This window comes from Sciurus carolinensis, chromosome 3 (genome assembly GCF_902686445.1).
Source record: "Sciurus carolinensis chromosome 3, mSciCar1.2, whole genome shotgun sequence".
Classification (NCBI taxonomy): Eukaryota; Metazoa; Chordata; class Mammalia; order Rodentia; family Sciuridae; genus Sciurus; species Sciurus carolinensis.
In genome coordinates this window covers 89,640,954-89,661,032 of record NC_062215.1, presented here as the reverse complement: position 1 = coordinate 89,661,032, position 20,079 = coordinate 89,640,954, and the positions used below count along the sequence as shown (strand labels likewise).

Genomic DNA, 20,079 nt, shown 5'->3' with positions numbered 1-20,079 from the left:
TTAGAGATATAAACAGCATTGTTAAAAGTATATAACAAATAAGCCCCAATGGTTTAAAGAACTCAAGGTTCTTTAATGGGATAAAAGTTGAGGAAGACATGGGAAATATTTGAGGCCTATAATGTGTATTCTTCTTAAAATTCTTTAAAAATTTATTCTAATGAGAAAAAGAAATACAGTGAGGCACAGAGATAGAAAGTATTACTACTTTCACATGACAGTGGAATGCATTTCTGTATTTTGATAAATAATACATAAATGGAGTATAATTTCTCATTTTTCTGATTGTACATATTGTAGGATCACATCAGTCATACAGTCAAATATGTACATGAGGCAATAATGTTGGTTTCACTCTACTGGTTTTTAATAGTGTTAACTGGACATTTTATTTTCTTCCTTTTTAATCCAATCTGCCAGTCTATGTCTTTTGATTGATGAGTTCAGTCCATTAACATTCAGGATTATTATTGAGATATGATTTGTATTTCCGGTCATTTGGCTCATTTTTGTTTTTTCAACAAGACTTGATTTCTCCTTTATTTGGCTATTCCTTTACGGTAGTTCCTCCCTTTGCTGATTTAAATTATTGTTTTTCATCTCTTCCTCATGGAATATTTTGCTGAGAATGTTCCATAGTGCTGGCTTTCTTTTTTGTAAATTCTTTTAACTTTTGTTTACCATGGAAGGATTTTATTTCGTCGTCAAATCTGAAGGTAAGTTTTGCTGGGTATAAGATTCTTGGTTGGCATTCATTTTCTTTCAGAGCTTGAAAAATGTTGTTCCAGGCCCTTCTAGCTTTTAGGGTCTGGGTTGAAAAATCTGCTGATATTTGTATTGGTTTCCCCCTGAATGTAATTTGATTCTTTTCTCTCGCAGCCTTGAAAATTATGTCTTTATTTTGTATGTTAGGTATTTTCATTATAATGTGCCTTGGTGGGGTCTGTTGTAATTTTGTATATTTGGAGTTCTATAAGCCTCTTGTACTTCATTTTCCATTTCATTCTTCAGATTTGGGAAATTTTCTATATTATTTCATTGAATAGATTGTTTATTCCTTTGGTTTGTTTCTCTAAGCCTTCCTCAATCCTGATAATTCTTAAATTTGGCCTTTTCATGATATCCCATAATTCTTATAGATTCTGTTTGTGATTTCTCACCCTCTTCTCTGATTGGTCAACTTTGTTTTCAAGATTAAATATTTTGTCTTCAATGTCTGAGGTTCTGTCTTCCAGGTATTCTATCCTATTGGTTATGCTTTCTATGGAGTTTTTAATTTGGTTTATTGTTTCCTTCATTTAAAGGAGTTCTGCTATTTTTTTTTTCAGTATCTGTAACTCTTTATTGAAATGATCTTTTGCTTCCCATACTTGCTCTTTTAACTGTTGATTGATGCAATCATTCAAAGCCTGCAATTGCTCTTTCATCTCATTGTTTGCTTCTCTGATCATTTCAATTATGTGTATTCTGAACTCCCTTTCTGACATTTCTTCTGCCATGCTGTCATTGGATTTTATTGATGTAGCATGTAGGTTTGTTTGGGACATTTTCTTCCCTTGTTTTCTCATATTGGTCAGGTATCTACCCCTCTAGTAGTGAAACTCTGAGATATTGCAGATTTCCTCTATTGACTTATAGTGTTCCTGTAGATTTCCAATAACTCACCTCCTAGCCTTCAGTAGCCTGAAATATTGGAGGAACTTGATAGTGCAGTGCTTCACAAGGAAGCTGCCCCTCTAGGGGTGGTAGTCTTCAGTTAGGGTATATTCCTTGGTAGTGGACAAAGGTACCTCCACTTGTTGACCGATGGTCAGTCAAAAGGGGAACTAGACTGCGGGCTGGGGCATGGCTGCTCTGGGCCTGTGTCTCTGGTTCTACAGACTGGTGGGAAAGCCTCGCTCGGCGGGGAAGACTCACCCAGTGGGGAAGTCTCGCTGGGCAGCTCTCCTCTGAGAAGTTTCCTTTAGTCCAGAACTACCCCCTGGGCTGGGTACCCACCTCTGTTATGTTCCCAGGGGTCCAGAACTACCACCCGGGCCGGGGAGCCTTGCCCTGTGCCAAAGTCCCTTGCTGGCGGCCCTCTTCCGAGAAGCTGCCTGCGGTCCGGTCCTGCCACCGGTTGGTGTTAAGTTTTTTGAGTTCTTTATATATCCTGGAGATTAATGCTCTATTTGAGGTGCGGTGGCAAAGATTTTCTCCCATTCTGTAAGCTCTGTCTTCACGTTCTTGATTCTTTGCTATGAAGAGTTTTCTTAGTTTGATACCATTCCATTTATTGATTCTTGATTTTACTTCTTGTGCTTTAGGAGTCCTGCTGAGGAATTCGGTTTGTAAGCCAACATGATGGAGAATTGGGCCTATTTTTTCTTCTAGTAGGTGCAGGGTCTCTAGATTAATGCCTAGGTCCTTGAACCACTTTGAGTTGAGTTTTGTGCAGGGTGAGAGATAGGAGTTTAGTTTCATTTTCCTACATATTGATTTCCAGTTCTCCCAGCACCGTTTTTTGATGAGTCTACTTTTCTCCAATATATGTTTGTGGTGACTTTGTGAGATAACTGTATTTATGTGGGTTTGTGTCTATATCTTCTATTCTGTACCATTGGTTCATGTCTGTTTTGGTGCCAATATATCATAACAATCTTGTGAAGTAAATACTATTATCTTTTTCAGATTTTAAAAATGAGGAGAAATGCATAGAGAGGCTAAGTAACTATCCATATTTATAGTCCTTAGTAGAGACAGGATTCAAGCCGAAGAAGTTCTATATGACTCTCTCTTAGTGTTGTGCTATGTATATCAAAGCCTGTATCTGCATAAAATTAAATGATTTTGATCATTATTTTAGTTCATCTTTCTAAAAAAAATGTTCATCCAACATAAATCAAAACAAAAATGGAACTAAGGAAGATACAAGGCTATGAGGAAGGAAGGATAGATGTCAGGAGGCAGGCAAATAGATTAAAACATGGCAAAAGGAATCAGATCTGGAAATTAATCCTCTATTTAAAGGGTAAGTATAACTTTACAAAGAGCTTTATTGCCATTTACTGCCTAATTCAGGTCCTTACTAAAGTCACAAGTGAGGAAATGGGATGTATGACTTCATGGAGTTTAGCCGCCTGCCTAAAATGGCAAAGCTAGGTAATAACAGAGCAGTTCTGAATCTAAGCCCAACTGAGCTTGCTCTAACAAACATCACTCAATAATTTTTAAGTCATGGAATTCCAAACTTAGGAGAGTTTGTTTTGACAGGAGGAAGACAGTGGACTTTATGGTGTGATTTATATTCTGAACATCCCTGAACCATAATGGGTGATTGAGGTTTGACCTCCCCTGTAGCTGACAATTCTTTGACTTTGTATAGAGGTGGCTCTAATTTCACTGGCTGGAAGAGAAGCAGAAGATAGGATTATTACTTTCTGGCATGGGAGTGAGCCCCATTTGTGATTTTCCTCCCGATGCTCGTCATTATATGATGATGGTGGACAAGCAGGCTGGATTCTGTATGAATGTGACTAGGCATTACTGGAGGGGTTATCTAGTGTCCATTCAAGGACATAATTATGTACTGTGCTTCTCTCCCAAGTCTCTTTAAGCACTGGGAGTCTGCAAGCTGAGTTTCTGTTGTTATGCCAAAGACCATACTATTTTCTTCAGAAAACACCAATTATATGATTGTTATTTCTTGCAAGCCTCTGGAGATGAGTGCTCTGCTGAGTTTAAGGCTGCTAATTCACCTTTTTCAAAATTTACTGTGTGGGACTCTATTCAGTTTCAAATATTTTTACTAATAGTAGACAATTGAGCCCCAGAGCTGAGCACACTACAGTAGCTTCGAGAACATTCCCAGACAGCAAAAACTAAAAATCCATTAGCACTGAATCAGGTTTTCATCACAAAACCTGAAAGAACACTGTAAAAAAGACAAGACTGGAGAGAAATATGTCTACTCTCTGAAACATTTTCTGTGGTAAATGCTGATGACTGAGTCTGTTTTGTGGGCTTGTTTTGAACCTCCCTCCTGAGTACTATCTAAGCATTTCCATGCCCCCTTTGCTTTTCACAAAGCAATGGTTGAGAGACAAAGCTACAGAGAGTGGAAGGCAGGTAGAGCCAATCTACCTAGAGAAATATCAGGGTTATTTTAATTGAAGAGAAACAGGGATTTGAATGAGTGTTTATTCAAGAAAATTAAAGAAGCCAAGAAGAGGGGAGAATATCTTACTCTGACTAGAAAATGGTTTTCCCCAGGATATAAAAAATCTCCAGACAATCCAGACAATCCCTCAAGTGTAATGACAATGCTTATGATGAAGAGCCGTCTAAGGGCTTTTTATGTGCACAACTCATTTCTGAAACAAAGCCAAGGACTGCATTAACCATGTCAATTTGATACTTTAACCCCTACCCTTCGAACTTACTTCAGCCATGGCTTGCTCTGGACAACCTGATAATATGCCAGAATCACTTTGTCTTGCTTCCAGACTCCCTGAAAACACCCCTAGCCCTACTAGGAGGAACCCTCTTCCCTAAGGGTGCACTTTTCAGATACAAACCAGTCAACTCAGAGCCCATTCCTCACATCCTTTATTGTGCTATCTCCCTCAGCATCTCCAGTCACCTCTTCTAATCTCAGAGGCCAAGGACCCTCAACTCTCTAGAGATAGCTCTTCTGCCAGTTATTCAAACCAGTCAATTTTAAGTCTACCTTATCCTACTTCACTCATCCCTTCCTGGGAAACTACAATAAAAGCTCTCACCACAGTTCTCCCCTCTCTCTTTGCTTCCTGCCAATCCAGGTGCTTTCCTGCATAAATCTCATAGTGTGGCAACCCCTTCTCTTGGGAACTGTACATATACAAACTTTTCTTTCAATGGTGGATCTGTTTGTGATACTATTTCTCCAATTTCCTATTACTACAATGTATTTTTTAAGTAGTTTATTCGTGGACCTTTATTTATATGTGATGCTGAAAATCGATACCAGTGCCTCACACATGCCAGGCAAGTGCTCTACCACTGAGCTACAACCCCAGGCCCAGTCCCCCAATTCAGTTTTCAAATGTGAAACAAAGACTTTTTTTTTTTTTTTTGCAGTGCTGGGGATTTGAACCCAGGACTTGTGCTTGAGAGGCAAGCACTCTACCAACTGAGTTATATCCCCAACCCCCCAATTCAGTTTTAAGAACATTTCCATCATTCCAAGAAGTCTCTGTGCTGAAATTGCCCAATCCCCACCCCTGCACTTGCCAAGAGGTTACTGAGCTGACCTTCAGATACAAGGACTCATCCTGTACTGCTCTGTACACTTGGCTTCCTTCATGTGGCATCATGTTCTGGGGTTGCTCCACAGTGCAGCACGTCAGCAGCTGGTCCCTTGTTACTGCAGAACATGTTCCACGGCATGGAGGAACACACTCTCCCTTCTATCTTGAAGCTCATCTTCCCTCTTGCTTCCTGACCTGCTGTTTTCTCTTCATGTCCCTGCCTCTGAAGAGGTGCTGTGTGACAGGTGCTGCCTGGTGCCTTTCCAACAGGCAGTTCCTTGCTGACAGGGGTCTTGCCCGCTGAAGTGCCTCATAGCTCCTCCAGTCCTGGTGAATTTGCAAAGCTGAGCCCAACCTAGACAGGCAGGGTGGCTGAAGTCCACTTGGGAAAGGTCTCTTTGTTAACAGTGAGGAGAACCAGGGGCCCTCTGGCTACCTTGGGACTATGGAAGAAGCCATCCCTGATATGAGGGCAGTAGAGCATAACATGCCAAGTCCTTGTCAGGACTTAGTCAATGCTGAGCTGCTGAGCAGACCATTCTGAATGCTCAGCAGAATGACATCCAACCCTTCCATCATCTGTGAGGCTTTGGCCTTAGTTGCATTTGGTGGCTTTTTGTAACTATGGTTAAAGGTACCCTGAGAGACAAAGGCAATCCTAGGACTCTGGCTCTTCTTGCAGCCTCCTACCTTTAAGTGAGGAGTTCCTGAATTTCACGTTCAGCCTGTATCCCTAACCCGGTGCCTGAATTTCACCTTGCCTCCTGCTTGCGGCCCTTGATGGCCTACAGGTATCTCATCTGAGATGCTCAGTCCAGCTCCTGCCCAATCACTGCTCCTCTTGTTATTCTTTCTCATCTGACGCATGAACCCCATCCCATCAGATAGCAGGTTCTGCTGCTTCCACCTCCTGGGTCCTTCTGGAATTCCTAGTGCCACAGCCTCACTTTTCCCACCAGATTACAGCTCTGTGCTTCTCTCAACTAGCCTCCATGCTGGAGCCAGAAACACTTTTCCAAGGCAAAGTCCCATCACCCCTCCCTGTTTTAAATACTTAACAGTCCCACTCCAAATGCACATGATAAAGTAGATGGAAGACTGTGTTCCGGCTTCTTCCAGCGGTTGCACCCTCAATGCCTCCACTCCACAGTAAGCGGCTCAAGGGGACAAATTTGCTAACTGCTTCAGTCCTTTGTCTCACTGGTTGGCTCCTCACGGTGGCACTCTGGCCGGGCAGTGCCCCCAGTTCCATTCCAGGTCCTGGCACACCGAAGGAATCACAGTGGTACCCAAAGTTGTCCGGCCCTCCCGATGACACCTGGTGGCTTCGCTCCAAGTCCTCTTGACTCTGTACGTACCTAATCGCTTACGGAACTTACCTGTTGCACCAAGAATTCTGGATATTCACCGCCTACACAAAAGCCCTGAAAGGAACCCCCGCACCCCCGGCCAGGGTCTTGGAAACGGCCCATCCCCAACGCCTTGCCGAGGCGGCCTCCTGCCCCTACCTTCCACGACGCAGAAGGCCTTCCGTGCTTGGCCAACCCCTTCCTCCAGAGGAGGCTGTCAGCGAGCTTCTCGGGCTCCCGGTCTGCCAGCTTGGCCTCCGTCAGCCTGTCCTTAGACCGCGAACTCCAGTAGGAGGATCCCTTCCTTGGCTCCTCACCTTTCCTGGGCTTGGGCTTGCTTTTGGAAAGTCCCATAGGTGAGCCCGCCGCCCCGCCGGCACAGGCCGGGGTCCCAGCACCTCTGCGCCCAGAGACTCACAAAGCCCGCCCGTGTGCAACAATGTATTTTAAAACACTGGCTATTTATTATAAAAGGCTACCACACTTTATGCAACATTGTCTCACAAGGCTAGTCACAGATTATTGATCCAGGGAAGATCATGCGACACAGAGTGGTCATCTTTAGACTGGATAGTGATCTATGAGTTGGGAAGATACAAAAGTTCTGTGGAACTGGGTTTCCTTGTGCGCAAATGAGTGGAGAAGCAATGGACCCACCAATAGCTAAGTGCCCCTACTATTGCAATTCAACCTGTGGTCCTCAAACCAGTTGCATCAGCAGTTTGTAGAAGTTTGTTGGAGATGGATAATCTCAGATCCTTTCCCATACCCTCTAAATCAGAATTTGAATTTTAATGAAAATGCCCATGTGATCTTTATGCTCCTCAAGTTTGAAAAAGATTACTTGTGGTCATGAGGATAAACTTCTCAGTACCCCAAACTTTTGAAATTTGAAATCTTTCAATGCATTTGCATCTGTTACATAGAGTAGGCCATGGTTCCCAGTGGCTGTTCCCACCCAACTTCAGGAGAGGTGTGACAGAAGACCCATTCTTGGAAAATGTGCAATAGGCAAATTCAGCTCAAGGATGTTTGCACCAACCTTCCTTCCAACCACCTCTCCTTCATTTGAGGTCAGACTGGCATCATAATTCAGTGGTTTTTTCAGGGCCATTATATTTTTATCTCATGGATATTTTTCACAACACAGTGCTTATACCTTTAATCTTGTTTTAGAGTCTGCCTATTGAACAGTACAGACTAACACACTATTCTATCATTTTTAAAAAAAATTTATTTTTTTATCTTTTTTTGTTCTAAGTAGTTATACATGACAGTAGAATGCATTTTGACATATCATACATAAATGGAGTATAACTTCTCATTCTTCTGGTTATACATGTTGTAGAGTTACACCAGTTGTGTAATAATATATGTACATAGGATAATAATGTCCAATTCATTCTACTAACATTCCTACCCCAAGCTCCCCCCTCTTACTTCCCTCTGTCTAATCCAAGATACCTCTATTCTTCCCTAGATTCTGCCTTATTGTGAATTAGCATCACATATCAGAGAAAACATTCAGCATCTGGTTGTTTGGGATTGCTTATTTCACTTAGCATGATATTCTCCAGTTCCATCCATCTACTGGCAAAATGCCATAATTTCATTCTTCTTTAAGGCTGAGTAATATTCTATTGTGTGTATATATATCACAACTTCTTTATCCATTCTTGAAAGGCACCTAGGTTGGTCCCATAGTTTAGCTATTGTGAATTGAACTGCTATAAAAATTGATGTGGTTGCATTACTATAGAATGCTGATTTGAAGACTTTTGGGTATAAATAAACAGTGGGATAACTGGTCAAATGGTGGTTCCATTCCAAGTTTTCCGAAGTATCTCCATACTGCTTTCCAAAGTGGTTGTACCAATTTGCAGTTCATCTAGCAATATATGAGTGTACTTTTTTCCCCACATCCTTGCCAAAATTTATTGTTGCTTGTATTCTTGATAATTCCCATTCTGACTGGAGTGAGATGGAATCTCATTGTAGTTTTGATTTGCATTTCTGTAATTGCTAGAAATTCAACCCTATTTTGAATGGCAACTTTCCAGATCTGCAGAAACTACAAAAATGATCCCCAAAAGACACAGATTAAAGTTGTCATTACATGGTCAGGAATACAGAAATATGTTATTATGGATCTGGAATGTTTCCCAAAATCTCACATGTTGAAGACTTGGCCCCAAAGCAGCAGTGTTCAGAGGTGGAGCTCTGAGCGAAGTGATTGAATCATGAGGGCTCTGATTTCATTAATGGATTTATCTATTGATGGGTTTAAAAGTGAATAGATTAGGGGTGGTGGTAGAAAATGGCAAAAGTAGAGTCCAGGTGAAAGAAGTATGTAAGTAGGTTACTTTGGGCATTTCCTAGAAGGATAGATCCCATCTCTGGTCCCTTCCTTGCTTTCTCTTTCTGCCTCCTGGCTATAATGACCTAGACAGCTTCCTCCACCACACCTTTCTGCCATGATATTTTCCTTTGCTTTAGGCCTAAAGCAATGGAGTCAGCTGACCATGGACTGAATCCTTTGAAACTATGAGTCAAAATAAACTTTTCTTCCTTTGTTTTTCTGAGGTACCATTTCACAGCAATGGAAAGCTAACAGATGTCTTGCCTTGCTAGCAAAACAACTGTGTCCATATCCCTTCCTGTAGTTATGACCCAAATCTGAGTGTCTAGGACATACTGGACCCAAGAAGACTACAGAGAAAAGATAAAAAGTGTACATTCTACCAGATTTTCAGAAGGTATCTAAACATATTTGTATTATAGCAATAGCAATTTTAGGTAAAGATAATGATGTCTTCTTATTTAAAGAACAGGTATTAAATTGTTGCTGCTGTTTTGATCATGTTCATAAAGCAAAATGTCTACCTACATGGAATAGGTGGGAGGAAAATAATCTAACACAGATTCTTTTAGCAGCACATGGTCAAATAAGGGAGAATGGCTAGGTCTTAGACTAGATAACTGTAATAATGACTAGCACTATCTCAAAAATAGTAGGGAAAGCACTTTTTTCCAATTACATTGTGTTCCATGTATGAATATATATACTTTTTGGGAATTTCTGAAGTATTCTAATGATGTTATGGATTCAGTTCATCATCTTAGAAGTAAAAATCACACACCATGACCCTTGGAGTCAGAGATGTGACACATAGTTGAGAATAACCAGAAATGGTCTTCAAAGTAAGAGTAATTTGAGGGAAGGGTACACACAATGCCATGAAGGTGACAATCTCTGCATTGGATGTATTATCCATTGGATCTCATTTTTTTTCTATTCTATACTATGTAAATGGATGTCAATTCCATTTATCACAGGAGGAAACCAGGGTTCACAGGTATTATATAACTTAAAATGAACACTATACAACAAAAAGCAGGTAATCTGGAACTTGAAAATAGATCTGTTTCTTACCAAATCCAGTGTTATTTCTGTTATTCTTCAGCTTCATTGCTTAATATTCTTCTCATGGAAGGCATAAATATAAAATTACTTAACTATAGTGTGTACATGTATAGCAACGTAGAATTTTTGAAACAGTTTTTGGTGTCTCTGACCCCCAACACATAACCTGTTTATCTGTACAGAATGTGAGATATCAGGGAATATCTCTGATTTTGAACCACACCCCAGAGATGGAAGCACGGTTGGCAATGACTGAAGAAGAATGGGAGAAAGGATTTCTGGGAAGGAAATGTGTTACATACTGACTCGTTTGGCAGAAATGTTCAGTGTTTGACTAGGGTGGTAGTTACCCAGGTGTATACATTTGTCACAACTCATTAAACAGTACTTTAATGTATAGCTACATTTTGTTACTAGAAATTAAATCTCAGTATCAGGGCTATAACCCTGATATGCTTGCTTATAGCTTATAATAAATACTGCATTTGGATACATGATACCATGTGAATAGCAATGACAGAATGAAGATATTGCTTTAAGATATGTGCTTTTACCCTGTTGCCTCTTTGGAAAGATTTCTTGCTATTGACAACCTGTTATTATGTAATTTAGGTAATATGCAAAAATGATTGGCATCTTCTAAAAATTACACAGGGAAACGATTTTTTCCCAGCTACATTATAGTCTACATATGAAAATATATACTTTATATGATTTTATGCAATGCTCTTAGAATATTTTAAATTAATCAAAATAAAAATAAACATACAAACTAAGAACATGGAGTCAGAGAAATTGTATAAGGGCCGAGATTGAACACAAGTGGTCTTGATAGTAAGGGGTACTCAAGGACATATTTGGCACTGAATTAATCAACTTTGCAATGGTCTCAAGGATTAAAAATTCATTTAAATTGGCAGAGCTAATATTTCTGCAGCCATGAACGTCTCAATTCCCAGATTCACTGGTTTCACCACATTTTACACTTAACTCTAAGAAAGGTAGCTTGTTTCTGAAGCATTGTCTTAGTACAAAGGTCAAGTTTGGCAAGAAGCTAGGTTGTATTCACTTTGCCCTTGAGAGTTCCTTAATGGAATCGATGTACTCCATTTCAAATGTCAGAGTTGTTTCTTCCCTTTCTGGCTCTTTCTTTCTCTCTCTCTTTTCTGTTTGTCCCTGTGTCTATTTCTTTTTTATATATGTACACACATACACATACAAACACGTACATATATATGCATGATAGCTAAGTAGACACATGTACATACATATATATGTATGTGTATGTATGAATATATGTAAGTGCACAAATATCTATCATTAAGGATTCATGTTGCATAGTGAAATACTAATCTGACTTAGTACTTGAATAAGAGAACTGTTGAAATTCAAAATCATTATGATGAAAGAACAAGGTTGGAAGAAAGATAAATCAAAGGGATCTTATCCTTAATGTAGAGAAAATGATTTTATCATAACTGGTTTTATCTAATATTTGTTCAGACTATACTAAAGTGTTTCACTACACATCATTTACTGATTTTTGAGTTTCTTGTATTTCAGTTTAGGACAAGCACTGAGAGCAGACAAATCAACACTTTTAGCCTGTACATTGATCATCAGTGCTTATTTAATGCTTTCCTGTTTAAATTACTCAATTCATTAGCCAGACCACAGCCACCAAAGCACTTCCAGTTGCAGTCAAGGGAAGCTCACTTCCTTGATTAGAGAAAGCCCTGCTCAGATTTCTGTAACTGGCATCACAATTAACCACTGAATTCAACTTACCTCTGCTCTTTGGTGCTTCAGAGATGTTAATTTCCTTACTAAACCACAATTAGAGGAGAAACTCATAGGCAACTTTCTTGAAGAAATCTTGAATTAAATGCAAATTACTTGGTGATTCTTCTACGTACAATTATATTGGTAATGTATCAATGATCTCTTTGAGGGTGGGGGCTGTGACTCCAACTTTCAACCTTTAGGCAAGTTTTTCATATCTGAAGCAACCAACAAAGCTATCAATATGAGTAAAAGCAAAATAAATGGAAAGATGGATCATTTTCATGTCGTAGAATAAAACTCAATCAAAAACTTCATTGAGATTACATATTTTAACCAAAACACAATAAAAAACTTCATGGAGATTACATATTTTGACCTCTTTAATAAAGTACCTAACTTTTATCTTTTTACACAAAACACCTTGATGTACTATTGAAATGATTTAATACTAGTAATGAGTTCATTCATCATTCTACATCTCCTGGGCCTGCATTCTATCATTGGCACTTCATGGGAAGAGATCCACCATATTCTATTAAGAAAGATAATGCTTTTTAATATTGATCCTATATTATCAGGGATTAGACACTGTTACAGTTCCTTACCATCCTATATTTTTTCATAAGCTACATTTCTTTTGACTTACAATATCTACCTTCACCTTTCCCCCCAGGATTTATGTAGTTTTCAATATCCTCCTAGTTGATTCTGGGTGATATTGTATTGCCTATCTCAGATAATTTGTTCCTCCCACTAGGATTTCTGCTAGCTTTCAAGTGTGTATATGCCATATGGCAGGGTGGGGGGGGGGCTTCATCTGTACTCATGTATTTGCCTTTGCACTACAGTTACCACGTACTATTTCCCAGTCTGTTCTTTTCTGATCCAGCTCATGTTCCCCATTGTTGATGTGATCTCTCTGTGAAGACACTTGAAGGAGCCTCAGTACTCTATGCTTTTTATCCACTGATGAGCATTGGTGAGAACTTACTAATTCAATGCTACTTGGAAGTAAACAACACTGGGATCTTTTGGAAATCCTTCAGTGTTGATAGGCTAGTACTATCAGCCACAATGTGTTGAAAGATCATAAGTAGAAGATGAACTCGGGGTTGGCTCCGTATGATAGAGAATGTGCCTAGCATATAGAGGGCCCTGGGTTTGATCCCCAATGCCCACCACCCCCCCACACACATTAGTAAGTAGAAGACTAGAAGGATCCTCCAATGTAAACTTGGGAGTAATTGCAAAATTAAAGGAATGAGTGGAGAGAAGATAATGAAATGTTGAAATGAGGAAATTATTTTGTTGTTGCTTATGCAAGAACTGATTACAATGTACTCAGGATTTAGCCACACTGAAAATATCCTTATCTTTTTATTTTCTGGAAATACCAAGACAAAGTAAAAATTTCTCAAAATTCTGCAGACAGGACAAGTCCCTGTAATCAGTACATTATCTTGGACTTACAATGAACCATTGAGACTAAAATGAGAATTGGACACAAATAGAATAGACACAAGAAGCAAATGTCATCCTCTGAATCTCACCATTATACACATATAATTGGTCTCATTACACCAATAATTAAGATTTCCTAATCTTGCCTTTGCTTATACCAGACGTCCACATTTACCCCTGTTCTGCAGGAGGCCCCCAGCCTACTGCGTGCTTCCGGGTAGCTCTGGATAGGCACACAGATGCTTATAAGCGGGCTCTCCCTCAAAACAACCATGGGAGCTCCAGTACCTCCTTGCCCTCCTCCTGGGGGAGCCTCAGTATTATCCCTGCTGGTGCCTCATATGCAGCCTGCCTCTGATCCCTCAGAAACCATGGGATTCCTGGGAGAAGTGGGAAGTTATTCCTTACCTCAACATGATGGATCTTACTTTCATTTAGGCCCTGAGATATTTCTCTTTTCCCAAGTTTCACAAGGGATAAGATGAAGGTAATTTCATCAAGATATGATACTTATCTCTCTCCCTTCTCATGACTGGTCAAAGTAGCCACTTTCTCCTTCTTCCTCTTTTTCCTCCAGTATTGGCTGAATGAAGGATTGTTACCAGTGAGTTCAGATAACCAACAATTAAGAGACCCTTGCCCCACCATCCTGCACTCTCTTTGACAAAAACAAACACCCTCCTTTTTATTTTATTTATTTATTTATTTATTTTTTATTTTTATTTTATTTTTTTTATTATTGTATACAAATGGGATACATGTTGTTTCTCTATTTGTACATGGAGTCAAGGCATACCATTTGTGTAATCATATGTTTACATAGGGCAATGATGTTTATTTTTTTTCCTTCCCCTCCACCCCTCCCACCCCTCTTTTCCCTCTACACAGTCCTTCTTTCCTTCATTCTTACCGCTCTCCTTATCCCTAACCCTAAACCTAACCCTAAACCTAATGCTAACCCCTCCCACCCCCCATTATATGTCCTCATCCGCTTATCAGCGAGATCATTCATCCTTTAGTTTTTTGAGATTGGCTTATCTCACTTAGCATGATATTCTCCAATTTCATCCATTTGCCTGTAAATGCCATAATTTTATCATTCTTCATTGCGGAGTAATATTCCATTGTATATATATGCCGCAGTTTCTTTATCCATTCATCAACTGATGGGCATCTAGGTTGGTTCCACAATCTGGCTATGGTGAATTGAGCAGCAATGAACATTCATGTGGCTGTATCTCTGTAGTATGCTGATTTTAAGTCCTTTGGGTATAGGCCAAGGAGTGGGATAGCTGGGTCAAATGGTGTTTCCATTCCAAGCTTTCTGAGGAATCTCCACACTGCTTTCCAGAGTGGCTGCACTAATTTGCAACCCCACCAGCAATGTATGAGTGTTCCTTTTTCACCACATCCTCGCCAACACCTATTGTTGCTTGTGTTCTTGATAATCGCCATTCTAATTGGGGTGAGATGAAATCTTAGGGTAGTTTTGATTTGCATTTCCCTTATTACTAGGAATGTTGAACATTTTTTCATATATCTGTTGATTGCTTGTACATCTTCTTCTGTGAAGTGTCTGTTCATTTCCTTAGCCCATTTGTTGATTGGATTATTTGTATTCTTGGTGTAGAGTTTTTTGAGTTCTTTATAGATTCTGGAAATTAGCGCTCTATCTGAAGTATGGTTGGCAAAGATATTCTCCCACTCTGTAGGCTCTCTCTTCACATTACTGATAGTTTCCTTTGCTGAGAGAAAGCTTTTTAGTTTGAATCTATCCCAGTTATTAATTCTTGCATTTATTTCTTTGTGCTATGGGAGTCCTGTTAAGGAAGTCTGATCCTAAGCCAACAAGTTGAAGGTTTGGATCTAGTTTTTCTTCTATAAGATGCAGGGTCTCTGGTCTGATTCCGAGGTCCTTCATCCATTTTGAGTTGAGTTTTGTGTAGGGTGAGAGATAGGGGTTTAATTTCATTGTGTTGCATATGGTTTTCCAGTTTTCCCAGCACCATGGTTGAAGAGGCTATCTTTTCTCCATTGCATATTTTTGGCCCCTTTGTCTAGTATGAGAAAATTGTATTTATTTGGGTTTGTGTCCATGTCCTCTATTCTGTACCATTGATCTACCTGTCTATTTTGGTACCAATACCATGCCGTTTCTGTTACTATTACTTTGTAGTACAGTTGAAGAACTGGTATTGCAATACCCCCTGCTTCGCTCTTGCTACTGAGGATTGCTTTAGCTATTCTAGGTTTTTTATTATTCCAGATGAATTTCATAATTGCTTGCTCTATTTCTGCAAGGGATTTTAATTGGAATTGCATTGAATCTGTATAGCACTTTAGGTAGTATTGCCATTTTGACAATATTAATTCTGCCTATCCAGGAACATGGGAGATCTTTCCATCTTCTAAGGTTTTCTTGAATTTCTTTCTTTAGTGTTCTGTAGTTCTCATTGTAGAGGTCTTTCACCTCTTTTGTGAGATTGATTCCCAAGTATTTTATTTTTTCGATGCTATTGTGAATGGGGTAGTTTTCCTAATTTCTCTTTCTGAAGATTCATCACTTATGTATAAAAATGCATTGGATTTATGAGCATTGATCTTGTAACCTGCTACTTTACTGAATTCACTTATGAGTTCTAAAAGTTTTCTGGTGGAATTTCCAGGTTCCTCTAAATATATAATCATGTCATCAGCGAACAGGGATAGTTTGAGTTCTTCTTTTCCTATTCGTATCCCTTTAATTTCTTTGGTTTGTCTAATTGCTCTGGCTAGAGTCTCAAGGACGATGTTGAATAGAAGTGGTGAAAGAGGGCATCCCTGCCTTGTTCCAGTTTTTAGGGGGAACGCTTTCAGTTTTTCACCATTTAGAATGATATTAGCCATGGGCTTAGCGTAGTTGGCCTTTATAATGTTAAGGAATGTTCCCACTACCCCAATTTTTTCTAGTGTTTTGAGCATGAAGGGATGCTGTATTTTATTGAATGCTTTTTCTGCATCTATTGAAATAATCATGTGATTCTTAACTTTAAGTCTGTTGATATGGTGAATGACATTTATTGATTTCCGAATGTTGAACCAACCTTGCATCCCTGGGATAAAACCCACTTGATCGTGGTGCACTATCTTTTTAATATATATTTGTATGCGATTTGCTAAAATTTTGTTGAGAATTTTTGCGTCAATGTTCATTAAGGATATTGGTCTGAAATTTTCTTTCCTCGATGTGTCTCTGTCTGGTTTAGGTATCAGGGTGATATTGGCTTCATAGAATGAGTTTGGGAGGGTTCCCTCCTCTTCTATTTCATGGAATAGTTTGAGGAGTATTGGAATGAGCTCTTCTTTAAAGGTTTTGTAGAACTCGGCTGAGAACCCATCTGGTCCTAGACTTTTCTTTGTTGGTAGGCTTTTGATGACCTCTTCTATTTCATTGCTTGAAATTGGTTTATTTAAGTTGTGTATGTCCTCCTCGTTCAGTTTAGGTAATTCATATGTCTCTAGAAATCTGTTGATGTCTTCGAGGTCTTCTGTTTTGTTGGAGTATAGATTTTCAAAATAGCTTCTAATTATGTTTTGTATTTCACTCGTGTCCGTTGTGATGTTTCCTTGTTCATTCCAAATTTTAGTAATTTGAGTTTTCTCCCTCTTTCTCTTTGTTAGTGTGGCTAAGGGTTTACCAATTTTATTTATTTTTTCAAAGAACCAACTATTTATTTGTTAATTTTTCCAATTGTCTATTTTGTTTCAATTTCATTGATTTCGGCTCTGATTTTAACTATTTCCTGTCTTCTACTACTTTTGGTATTGGTCTGCTCTTCTTTTTCTAGTGCTTTGAGCTGTAGTGTTAAGTCGTTTATTTGTTGATTTCTAATTCTTTTTTTGAATGCGCCCCATGAAATAAATCTTCCTCTAAGTACTGCTTTCATAGTGTCCCAGAGATTTTGATATGATGTATCTTTGTTCTCGTTTACTTGTAAGAATTTTTTTATTTCCCTCCTGATGTCTTCTGTTATCCATTCATCATATAATAGTGTATTATTTAATCTCCAGGTATTGGAGAAGTTTCTGTTTTTTATTGTGTCATTTATTTCTAATTTCAATCCATTATGATCTGATAGAGTACAAGGTAGTATCTCTATCTTCTTGTATTTGCTAACAGTAACTCTGTGGCATAAAATATGGTCTATTTTAGAGAAGGATCCATGTGTTGCTGAGAAGAAAGTGTATTCGTTCTTTGTTGCATGGTATATTCTATATATGTCCATTAAGTCTAAGTTGTTGATTGTGTTGTTGAGATCTATAGTTTCTTTATTCAATTTTTGTTTGGAAGATCTATCCAGTGGTGAGAGAGGTGTGTTAAAATCGCCTAGTATTATTGTGTTGTGGTCTATTTGATTTCTGGAATTGAGAAGGATTTGTTTGACGTACGTGGATGAGCCAATGTTCGGGGCATAGATATTTATGATTGTTATGTCTTGCTGATTTATGCTTCCCTTAAGCAGCATGTAATGTCCTTCTTTATCCCTTCTGACTAGTTTTGGTTTGAAGTCCACATTATCTGAGATGAGGATGGATACTCCAGCTTTTTTGCTGTGTCCGTGTGCATGGTATGTTTTTCCCCATCCTTTCACCTTTAGTCTATGGGTGTCTCTTTCTATGAGATGAGTCTCTTGCAGGCAGCATATTGTTGGATTTTTCTTTTTAATCCAATCTGCCAGTCTATGTCTTTTGATTGATGAGTTCAGGCCATTAACATTCAGGGTTATTATTGTGATATGATTTGTATTCCCAGTCAATTGACTCATATTTGTTTTTGACATGATTTGGTTTCTCCTTTATTTGGCTATTGCTTTAGGCTAGCGTCTCCTGTTGCTGACTTGCATTGTTGTTTTTCTTCTCTTCCTCATGGAATATTTTGCTGAGAATGTTCTGTAATGCTGGCTTTCTTTTTGTAAATTCCTTTAGCTTTTGTTTATCATGGAAGGATCTTATTTCATAGTCAAATTTGAAGGTAAGTTTTGCTGGGTATAAGGTTATTGGTTGGCATCTGTTTTCTTTCAGGGCTTGGTAAATGTTGTTCCAGGCCCTTCTAGCTTTTAGGGTCTGGAGTGAAAAATCTGCTGATATTCTTATTGGTTTCCCTCTGAATGTAATTTGATTCTTTTCTCTCACGGCCTTTAAAATGCTGTCTTTATTTTGTATGTTAGGTATTTTCATAATAATATGCCTTGGTGTGGGTCTGTTATAATTTTGTATGTTTGGAGTTCTATAAGCCTCTTGTTCTTGGTTTTCCATTTCATTCTTCAGATTTGGGAAATTTTCTGATATTATTTCATTGAATAGATTGTTCATTCCTTTGGTTTATTTTCTAAGCCTTCCTCAATCCCAATAATTCTGAAATTTGGCCTTTTCATGATATCCCATAATTCTTGTAGATTCTGTTCATGATTTCTTACCATCTTCTCTGTTTGGCCAACTTTGTTTTCAAGATTAAATGTTTTGTCTTCAATGTCTGAGGTTTTGTCTTCCAGGTGTTCTATCCTATTGGTTATGCTTTGTATGGAGTTTTTAACTTGGTTTATTGTTTCCTTCATTTCAAGGATTTCAGTTTGTTTTTTTTTCAGTATCTGTAACTCTTTATTGAAATGATCTCTTGCTTCCCGTATTTGGTCTTTTAACTGTTGATTGGTACGATCATTTAATGCCTGCATTTGCTCTTTCATCTCCTCCTTTAATGCCTGCATTTGCTCTTTCATCTCCTCATTTGCTTCCCTGATCATTTTAATTACGTACATTCTGAACTCCCTTTCTGACATTTCTTCTGCTGTGCTGTCATTGGGTTTTATTGATGTAGTATCTAGGTTTGTTTGGGACATTTTCTTCCCTTGTTTTCTCATATTGGTCAGCTGTCAGTGGGACCCTGAGATATTGCAGATTTCCTCTATTTGCTTATAGTGTCCCAGTAGATTTCCAGTGTATCACCTCCCAGCCTTCAGTAGCCTGATATCTTGGAGGAACTTGATAATGCAGTGCATCCGAAGAAAGTTGCCCCTAGCCCCCTACTGGTTCCAGGGCTTGGAGCTGGCTCTGTGTGGAAAGGCTCTCACTGGGGGCCTGCACCGTGCGGCTGGCCGTGTGTGAGGAGCCCACCGCCGGAGTGCGGAAGGCTACCTGGGGAAGACTCTAGCTGCCCTGCCCTGCTCTGATAAGCCACCCCTATCTGTGCCTGCCACCCGGGCCGAGCTTTACCCATTGGGCAGACTCACCTGTGGCTCTATTTCAGTCCGAGTCTCTCAATGCCTCCCCTTCTTAACTCCTGGGTTCTGGAGCGACTGGGGATGCAGTCACCCTCTAGGCCGCCATCTTGGATCACCCTGTGGAAAGAGCCTGCGGCCAGAGTGGGCAGAGCCGCCTGAAGAGGTCTCTGGCTGCCCTGCCCTGATCCCAGAGACTGCTTGCGGATCGAAGCTCTCCGTTGGTTCGGAGACTTGTGGCTGGTTCTATGTAGAAAGCCTCTCACTGTGCGGTCTGGTCTGAGAAGCTAGCTTTGAAAGGCACCTCCCACCGCAGGGGTCCAGGCTACTTGGGGAAATCTCTGGCTGCCCTATTCTGGTCCCTGAAGCTGCTTGCGTGCTGGAGTACGCTGTGCTGCGCTGGCTCTGGGACTTGGAGCTTGTTCTGGTCAGAAAGGCTTTCACTAGTGGGCCTGCTCCGAGAACCTGGAGAATTGGCTGTGTGGGCGGGGCCCACCACCGGAGTGCGCAGGGCTACCTGTGGAAGACTCTAGCTGCCC

General features: G+C 39.6%; 1 protein-coding gene across 1 annotated transcript in view; it reads right to left on the bottom strand.

The window, feature by feature from the left end:
• The window catches only part of Thsd7b (thrombospondin type 1 domain containing 7B), a 715,164-nt gene that overhangs the window by 129,049 nt on the left and 566,036 nt on the right, over positions 1–20,079 (bottom strand). Inside the window, 1 exon segment of the mRNA XM_047545870.1 lies at positions 5,415–5,423. Coding sequence (XP_047401826.1) covers positions 5,415–5,423 — 9 coding nt within the window.